The sequence below is a fragment of the Temnothorax curvispinosus genome, unplaced genomic scaffold (assembly GCF_003070985.1).
Source record: "Temnothorax curvispinosus isolate PA1 unplaced genomic scaffold, ASM307098v1 QBEX01011959.1, whole genome shotgun sequence".
Lineage (NCBI taxonomy): Eukaryota > Metazoa > Arthropoda > Insecta > Hymenoptera > Formicidae > Temnothorax > Temnothorax curvispinosus.
The window spans coordinates 930,872-940,123 of NW_020221739.1; the positions used below are offsets into that span (position 1 = coordinate 930,872).

The following is a 9,252-nucleotide window of genomic DNA, read 5'->3' on the forward strand; positions in this document are numbered from 1 at the left end:
AGCCCAATTTGCGTTAAATAGCCCAATCTGGCAGCCCTGGCTTCCAAACGGGGTAATCGCGACTTGAATCCCGACATTCGACGAGTATGTACGAAATGACACGAACGACGCGGCGCGTTCCGCAGTCGTAATACCGGAATACGAAATCTATCGAACGGCGCTATCGATCTCGAAGTCTCGAACGGTCGAGGCATCGAAACGCTCGACAGGCATCGTAGCGACTGGTAGCGACTGTTTTTGTTAGGTTATGAGACAACCGTATTAAAGATGTTCAAACAGATTCTCCGATCCGGGCCCGGACATAATTTAAATCAGATTTTACCGGGTAGGCAGAAACAGTTGCTTTATTCCTCTTCGAGTATTAGGAAACATTAACTTAGAAAAGCGATAACTCCCTGTATATTGTTAACCTTCAATTTGATTGTAACGTTTACCGTCACTTAGCTGTAATAACGCGATGTCGCGTGTAATTGCATGTTAATATTCCCTAATATATATTTTTTTTATACAGTTACGTCAAAAAAGGCTGCCACGATATGTTCGAACGTGATTCAATGTCGGGACACTCGGACGTTTGGTACTGCCGCAGCTACGAAAAAATGGGATTTGTACAGCGCTGTCTGTTTAGAACGTCATCCGGTTATAACGCAGTCGATGCAAGAAATAGAACTGAAGTTTCATGACATGTTAAGGAAAGTGGAGTATGAAAATAGTCTAAAGTGCGATTATGAATTGAAAAAGGAAAGAGAGGAGAAGCAGAAGAAGTCAACCGATGTGGACGACGCAGATATTTTAGTGCAAACTGCGCAGGACTTTGAGGATAGTTATCAAGAGGAATTTAAAAATTTTAAATTTGCGCCAAGAGTTACGAGTATGCATTAATTCCTTCTCTATAAGTGCATAAGATAAAATCTAACGATAAGGATCGAAATAAATCATACAATATCAAGTTTTTTTTATGAGTGTTTCACGAAAGGAAGATTTATATATTATATGATTTAAATACATTTTTCTCATAAATGATTTGTTATTTTCAGAATTTGATGAACAAAATGTAACGTCGTCTTTAAAACGTAAATTGGACAAAAATTTGCTGTTATTGGTGCAACAGAAAGTAGGTGATTTACATTATTGGATACCTCCCCAAGATATTCGAAAGGAAGGAGAGACCATGAGACAAGTATGTATTTACAATTTCTCTCTACAACTAATTTTGCATGTATCTTAATGGAGACAAAAAAAATTATTTGAAAATATTTATTATCAATTCCTTTACAGACTGCGGAGAGAATATTACAAGATACATGTGGTGCAACAATAAAAGTGAAGTTTTATGGAAATGCACCTATTGGATTCTATAAATATAAATATCCTAAGAAGCTTTGCGAGCAAGGAAGTTATGGTGCTAAAATATTTTATTTCTTAGCCAAATATATGGATGGAGATATCACCAACAATGTAAAATACCAGTGGTTAGATCACGAAGAATTACAAAAAGTATTACCTACTCGAGTACAACAGAGTATTTCACAATTTATGTTTACGTAAAGAATAATATAAAATATTGAACTCATTCTGATCTCTTATTATTAATATTGCCTATTATTACCTACCATTATAAAGAACTCCTAATATCCTTTTTAAGGGAAAATATTCCCCTTTATACACAAACATTTATGCGATTATTAAATTTTATGTTTGATATTCTTTAACAAAAAAATTTTTTAGGCACATTTTTCGTTACTAAAGAAAATATTTTTTTTAAGTAGTAGATCGATGATATGGAAACAGACGAAAATTAATCAGATCAATTTTATGAATTTTCTTATTTATAATTAACATTATAAAAAAAATTATTAAAATAATGTTTTATGTTAACGAAGTCTATCTTACAATTAAAATCTCCCGGATCTCTTTCGTCCAGTATATTTGGAGTCATCTCTAACTTCTTTTCCTTGCCGGCGCCGCCTTTCTTTCTTCTCTAAAATCCAGTCCCTACTTTTCTTCAACGATTTACCCTTGGCTTTCTTTATGTATTCCCTATAACATAAAATGTACAAAAAATTATCACAATTTTTGGAAGGTAAAAATATAGTTAGAGAAATATTTAAAATAAATGCAAATTACAAAATAATAGATATAACGGACAACGAGAGGATCAAACCTTCTTGAATTAGCGACGGTTAGTCTATCTTCGTTCTCTACGCCTAGTGCCTTTGGAAGCGGAGCAGCTCCTCCGGTCATTAAAACTAAGAACATTTTCTTCGCTTTTGCGCTATTTGGAAAATCGACAACCACCCCGCCGTAAAAGCCAGCTTTTGTGGCTTGTGCCGTGATCAATTCAACCTGTTCACTGTTCTCTGGGTAGAATTGTAACACTGCTCTTGCGCTTCTTGACAGGCATGCATACAACGTTGAGAAGAAACGATATAAACGTTTTGTAGGATTGTGCGAAGTTTTGTTTGCATAGCACAGCCACTGAAGCGCTGAAATACTGACAGCCCCATCAAACGTACCAGCTTTGAATGGCAATCCTTGACCTATATCTCCCAAAATTAGGTCACCATCTAATTCTCTTTCAACAGCTACGTCTGAAAATAATGTGTTAATTTAATATGATTATATATATGCATATGTTACATATGCTGTAAAAAATATTCTTAAAATATCACTGTATCGCACCATAATTAAAATACTTACCAAGCATAGCTGAAGAGATGTCCATACCTATCCATACGTGTCCCTGATCTTCCAATACGCTGCCACTGAGCCCTGACCCACAACCGATATCCAAAAGCAAGCAGCTCTGATCTTCAGGTAGAACAAGAAGTTCTATAGCACGTTCACACATCTGTACTTGAATTTCTATCATACGAGAGCTGCAAAAACATGGATTTTATTATGAAACTATAGTAAATATCTAGGTATTTCGTATAAAAATTTCATATAGACATACCTATGTGTATATTTATTAGCTTCTGTTTCATCATAATACTGTCATAGGAAAAAAAAAGGAATTAGCTTCTACCTTGATTTATTAATATATTTTTTAACTTGTACCATATATAAAAACCATATAAAAAAACAATTATGCAAGTCAACGAAGTTTATAACTTACCACCTCAGGCGGTGCCATACGCTCTGGACGCTTAGACATTTTGATTAATAATATTTATCTGTCTTTCAATACAGTTTCTATTTCCTTTTATATCCTTTTCTAAGCTCTTTTGTCCATTAATGGATAAATGATTTGGCAAACCTCTGATACCAAAAATAACCTCATTAATGCCCGCATTAATAACCTCATAATCAGTATTATTGCACTATTATTGTACGATTTTCTATTGAACACGTTCTAGCAATTCGCCGACTTACAAAAGGTCTGATAAATTTATATGTTTTCCAGCATGCCACAAGCACCTTTAATAAACGGTATGAACGCACGTGTCTAGCTCACACTGCTCACAGACGGACTACGGAGACGAAACCTAACCTAATCCTCGAACAGTTGGCCGTGTGTTCTTTTTATTTGTACTTTCTGAACGCGCAGTTCTCGTTGTTTCTCTTTCTAACACATCCGAGTAGTATATAAAAATAAAAATATTTTATTTCAGAAAGTACTAATCAAATATAAATAAAACAGACTTAAAATATACTATACAAAAGCATTAAAAGATACTTTCGAGAAATTAATTGATTTTATCTCTAATGTACAATTTACAATAAATGCATGGCCTTCCTTATATAAGACACACGTGATCGATTTTACAATGCTTCTGTGGATGACGCTGGACAATTAATTTAATCGGTGATTAATTTAATGAATCAGCGCAATTGCTTATAGCAAAACTTTTAACCATATAATTCGTTATTTCTAATTTAAAATTTTTATTCCCATCACGTATTAAACAAAACATTAATGCATATATTTCTAGTTAATTTGAAAATATTGAGGATATATTACTTGACAAATTAACTGCCAATTAAATTAATTAGAGTTCACCACTAAGGACGACTTCCGATTTTAGGTAATGATTAATTCAACCGCATAATCCCTCACAACAAAATATCTAACTATAAGATTATATAAAATTTGTCGTTTCTAATTTTTCTTCTTACGTATTAAACAATAAGAAATTAATATAATTCTATTCATATTAATAAAAAATAGTATAAGTATGAACAAGTGATTTATCGATTAAGTTAATTGGAGCTTGATCACTCCAAGTCATTCTAAGTACAAAAGATGTCGATTTATAAAATCAAAGTAGTCCATTAGAAAATTTCGAGAATCAATACGTTGTAAATCGTATGTACGCTTTATACAATTGGAATAAATCAAAATCAAAATTTATGCAGTGACTTATGCAACTAAAAAGGAAAATCTCCAAGAAAATAAAAAAACTTTGATAAATGTATTCAGTACTTTATGTCTCTTCTAAATTCGTTGTAGATATAATCCATAAAGCATATAAAATTCTCGAAACATAAAGAAGTCCTTATTTTATTTTACAGTAAAATTGTATTACGAAGTCAAATTATATGACAAATACTTACGATTCAAATGTTTTCGGATATCCATTATGTTTTTAAATTTATGAATTTAATCTCTTCAGCTGGTATGTATAATTAAACTGAAAAATATTTTCATCAAAATGCATCTGTGATTGTGCGCTCTTCAGATATTTTTAAGAAGGCATACCCCTAATCTTCCGTTTTACGTCGATGAATGCTTACAGAACTTTTCTTTTCGTAATTTTGAGTATAATTTTATACATAATACACTTATTCGAATAACAGCAGTTCACTTAATGGTATTGATAATACAAGTAAAGGACATTCACGTTTATTGTATTCAGTTTATACGTTCAATCATAAATATTATTTATATGATGTATAAATACAATAGACACACAATGGTCCATTCCTTCAGGGTCCATTTATATAATATTTACAGTATTTTTAAGAACTAGTCTTCGGAAATTCGAGATGATTTTTGCATTAACATAAGTCGCATTCCAATGTACGAGAAAGAAGAGTTAATGCAATCACAAATCAGCAGCTATAAAATGCATAAAAGCGCTTACATGATTTGATCACTCAGATTTTCGAAAACCATTATTAACACTTTTCCAAATTTACGATTAATGACGACAATAGAGTATGATATCGCAATATTTTTAATAATTTTGTAAAGACACGATACAAAAGTTCTCACAAGGCAGATAACATTTCAATTTAATATTTAGCATTGATAAGTGCACGGAAACTTATGAATATGCGTAAAGAATATTTGCAAAGAATTTTATTGACAAATATAAAAAATCTAAGAACTGATCATCTTCCATTATCAATAAGAATGTAAAAGTATAAAAAAGAAAAGAGTAAATATACATATATTATTGTAGCCTACAAAAAGGCAGGAGTTTAGATAGGTAATCGATTTACAAAACTTCGATTTTTTTGAATCAGGAAATCTGGTCTTTATTTCCAAAAATATTGTCGCCCACATCTGGACTGTCCAAAACTGCCTGCAAATACAAATAAAAGAAAATTGTGAGAACTTTTTCGGCATATAAAACGCAAAACTTATTCCCAAAGCGGAGCACTTCAGAATTTGTGTCTCACTCGTAAACACAGTTTGTCCATTCAGGGTTTTCATTGTGAAATTGGATAAAATTTGATAAGAAAGACAAGACTAATAACAAAGACCACATTTTCTTAAAAGGTCAAACATTTTATTTAATAATAAAGGTGTATGCATCTGGGATTTAGGATATACAAAAATTCATATCATCTAAGTTTGAATATACCTCTCCTTCGGCAACGCTTGTGATTAAAGTACCCCCTCCAATACCCAACTAAACCTCTGCCTAGACAAACAAGTTGTAATCGCGGTGATAAAAGCATGAAATATGGACTATTAAACACAACAAATTTAATCATCCAATTAGAAACATTTTCAGAAAAAATAAGCGGGACGAGAAGTCTCAGAAGGCAAGACTTGAAAATTTCTATGATGGCCATTGGATTTGCGGCAGAATAAGAATATGGATGCATTCTGGGCAATAGAAAATTTGTTGCGACAATAGGAATAAAGTATAATCGCACTGCGCCGAGCTGCGCTTTTCGTATTTTTCTAATTCTATTCACCACTCTGTGTGGCGTGATATTTTAGTCGTGGTAATATATATAATATCGCTATATTATTGTTAAAAATTAAAATAAAATATAATCTTGATAGCAATCAGTACCAGTAATACCAATGATAGTATAGTATAATATTTATAGTAATATTAATAGCGGTAACGATAAGAATAAGTAGTAGCAGCAGCAGCGGCAATATCGGTAGCGGCAACAGTAGTGATAATTACACTAATAGTAATAATAGTCGTACTACTATCTCCTGTAGCGCAACAGATAACTATTTCCGTAACCTACTATTATAAATCGAAACGAATATGAAAACGTTGGAATATTTTGGTTTAGATCGCGTTTACATAAGCGATATAGTTCACCAACTCACTCAATATATATACTCACACACCATGAGAGATCGATCAGCTGAGAGCTTCTGTCACTTACTTTTTATTATTTTTTTTTTATTATAATGGATTATAGCCAACAGTCGGACTTAGATCAGATCAGCGACATTCATTGGCATTTCGTCGATGTGAGTGTTATAGAATTGCTCGATATCTTTCAAGGTTCGTTTATCTTCCTCTGTCACAAAATTAATGGCCACACCTTTACGGCCGAAACGACCACCGCGACCAATTCTGTGAATCAGAAAAAGTAACAAAAATATAAGTATCTATACATATATATAAGGAAATTAAACACAAATTATATATGTATATTTGTGACATTACAAAATTCTAACATTTTAATAGATGTAAAATTCGAAGCATGTCTATCTTTTTGCAACATAAAGATTATATTGTTGATGTCTTTTATCGTTCTGTAAAATACATATATCTATGGCTTGAATTTAAAGATATAAAATATTTAAGTACAATATTCTAATTCTTAAAAAAAATATTACAGTTGTTTTAAATTAGAGTTATATAAAGTAAAATTTATATTTTATTCGTATTTTTATGTCTTATAAGTTTTTGCTACTAGAAATTTCTATTTCGTTCAAATAAGTTATAAATTACATCGCGTTTATTTCAAAATAACAATTAAAAAGTATAAAATAATAACTTACCGATGAATATAATTTTCTCGGTTGGAAGGTAAATCATAATTAATAACAAGCGAAACCTGTTGCACATCTATACCACGTGCTAGAAGATCAGTAGTGATCAAGACTCTAGATGATCCAGTTCGGAATTGACGCATAATAAGATCGCGTTCTTTCTGTTCCATATCTCCGTGCATAGCAGAAACAGTGAAGTCACGTTTATGCATACTCTCTGTTAGCCAATCTACTTTACGCCGCGTATTGCAGAAAATAACGGCCTGGGTGATGCTCAGTGTATCATACAAATCGCAAAGAGTTTCCAATTTCCAATCTTCACGTTCGACATAAACGAAGAATTGCTTGATACCCTCTAAGGTTAACTCCTCTTTCTTAACCAAAATACGAATGGGATTCCGCATAAAACATTTGGATACATCCAACACGTCAGCTGGCATTGTCGCAGATAATAATATAACCTAGAAAGAAAAAATAATGTATTGCATTAGAAATACGAAGACTAGAACTGTATGCAAGAAATCATATCTCGATACAATGTGATGATCGATATTATATGTCGATGAAAGAAATAAACTGCATTTACTGAGATGTTATACTATACATGTGTGTGCAATATAATAGCATCATGCTGTAACAGGTATTGTAAATTGTTGTTGCTATTACAGAGATATTAAAAGTGACTAATTGATTTTTAGGACATTATGATTATTATTATTAGGAGTGCTATGCCACAATAATTGTTTGCATTTAGGCCGCTATTATTTCCAGACAAAAAGATAACACATTTCATGATACAGAGCATATGTCAATCCAGTGTACATTTGTCAAAAATGACACTATTACGACGCACCTGTATTTTATAATATATTCGTTAACTCGACTATTATAAGGTACACTGCAACTTTTTCGTCTTGTTATGATTTGTGGACTTGTCCAAAAAAGATACTTTCTAATAATTAAAATAAAATTGATCTATTAGATAGTAATTGTAATTAAAAAAATCTACATTGCCCGAAAATATAAGTTTTATATTTACCTGCACTTCATTAGGTAATAATTTGAATACATCGTGAATTTGATCCTTAAATCCTCGAGAAAGCATTTCATCAGCTTCATCCAGCACGAACAGTTTGATGCTACTTGCTCGAAGTGCTCGTCGGCTGATCATATCGTAAACTCTACCGGGCGTACCGACAACCACGTGAACACCCTGATCCAGTTTTCGCATATCCTCGCGAACGTTGGTGCCACCAATGCACGCGTGACATTCCGCGTGCATGAAATCTCCTAGAGCGATAACGACTTTCTGGATCTAAGTAAAGATAATAATATTATTAGAATTCAACATTTTCTTGATATTAAACGTGGCTTTATATTAAAACACTTCTAACGAACTATTTACCTGTTGAGCTAACTCACGAGTTGGTGCGAGGATCAAGGCCTGGCATTCTTTAAGATTAGTATCGATTTGTTGGAGGATCGATATTGAGAACGTAGCAGTTTTTCCAGTACCTGTAAATGATTGGATACATTGATTGGTATAATACATAATAAACTTCGCACAAAATATTTACGTAGTATTAATTACTGATCTGTATCAAAAATTCTTACCAGACTGGGCCTGAGCAATAACATCGAGCCCCCTTATACAGGGTAGGATGGCACGTTGTTGAATTGCAGATGGTTTTTCAAACCCGTAAGCATATATACCACGTAACAGTTCTTCTTTCAAGTTCATTTCATCAAAGTTTTCCACAACCTATTTAGATTAAATATATCAGTAAAATATATTATTTTAATCGTGAAAAGCTCAAATGATTAGAAATCAAACATGTACAACGATAGCGCACAGAGCCGCAACAAGGTGTTCGCGTTAAATTATATATTATTTTATTTATATTTTATTTTATTATCGTCATAACACATACACTGATGTATTAGAAGCATTATATTTAACCAACTTTACCGATATTATATATTTATATATTACATAACATGTAACTATACTATCTTATACCAATGAAAATGGTGAAAGATAGTACCTTTTA

General features: G+C 32.3%; 3 protein-coding genes across 4 annotated transcripts in view; 1 reads left to right on the forward strand and 2 right to left on the reverse strand.

The window, feature by feature from the left end:
* The first annotated feature begins 176 nt into the window (after positions 1–176).
* On the forward strand, positions 177–1,571 carry LOC112462003 (39S ribosomal protein L46, mitochondrial). The gene is made up of 4 exons (XM_025027490.1): positions 177–325; positions 512–871; positions 1,038–1,180; positions 1,279–1,571. Exons 1-4 carry the CDS (start codon positions 268–270, stop codon positions 1,546–1,548), a joined length of 831 nt encoding a protein of 276 aa, XP_024883258.1. The 5' UTR covers positions 177–267; the 3' UTR covers positions 1,549–1,571.
* An 87-nt stretch (positions 1,572–1,658) lies between these two features.
* Positions 1,659–3,439, reverse strand: LOC112462004 (probable 18S rRNA (guanine-N(7))-methyltransferase). The gene is made up of 6 exons (XM_025027491.1): positions 3,421–3,439; positions 3,119–3,261; positions 2,957–2,994; positions 2,701–2,879; positions 2,165–2,591; positions 1,659–2,040 (listed from the first exon to the last, which is right to left on the reverse strand). The coding sequence occupies exons 2-6, from the start codon at positions 3,155–3,157 to the stop codon at positions 1,896–1,898; spliced, it is 828 nt and encodes a 275-aa protein (XP_024883259.1). The 5' UTR covers positions 3,158–3,261; positions 3,421–3,439; the 3' UTR covers positions 1,659–1,895.
* Positions 3,440–4,830: 1,391 nt separating this feature from the next.
* The window catches only part of LOC112462002 (eukaryotic initiation factor 4A-I), a 6,777-nt gene continuing 2,355 nt past the window's right edge, over positions 4,831–9,252 (reverse strand). Inside the window, exons 3-8 of one of the 2 annotated variants that reach the window (XM_025027488.1) lie at positions 8,816–8,963; positions 8,607–8,716; positions 8,241–8,516; positions 7,211–7,662; positions 6,586–6,779; positions 4,831–5,531 (exon numbers count right to left, since the gene is read on the reverse strand). In XM_025027488.1, coding sequence (XP_024883256.1) covers positions 6,635–6,779; positions 7,211–7,662; positions 8,241–8,516; positions 8,607–8,716; positions 8,816–8,963 — 1,131 coding nt within the window. In that variant the 3' untranslated portion in view covers positions 4,831–5,531; positions 6,586–6,634. Of the gene's footprint in view, positions 6,780–7,210; positions 7,663–8,240; positions 8,517–8,606; positions 8,717–8,815; positions 8,964–9,252 lie in introns of both variants that reach the window. The other variant, XM_025027487.1, reaches the window with a different exon arrangement.

Coding starts and splice junctions, on each gene's coding strand:
- LOC112462003 (XM_025027490.1), top strand. CDS start 268: ATGTTCAAACAGATTCTCCGATCCGGGCCCGGACATAATTTAAATCAG. Junction 872..1,037: donor ATTTGCGCCAAGAGTTACGA/GTATGCATTAAT, acceptor TGTTATTTTCAG/AATTTGATGAACAAAATGTA. Junction 1,181..1,278: donor AAGGAGAGACCATGAGACAA/GTATGTATTTAC, acceptor ATTCCTTTACAG/ACTGCGGAGAGAATATTACA.
- LOC112462004 (XM_025027491.1), bottom strand. CDS start 3,157: ATGTCTAAGCGTCCAGAGCGTATGGCACCGCCTGAGGTG. Junction 2,880..2,956: donor GCTAATAAATATACACATAG/GTATGTCTATAT, acceptor ATGTTTTTGCAG/CTCTCGTATGATAGAAATTC. Junction 2,041..2,164: donor ACCGTCGCTAATTCAAGAAG/GTTTGATCCTCT, acceptor TTTATGTTATAG/GGAATACATAAAGAAAGCCA.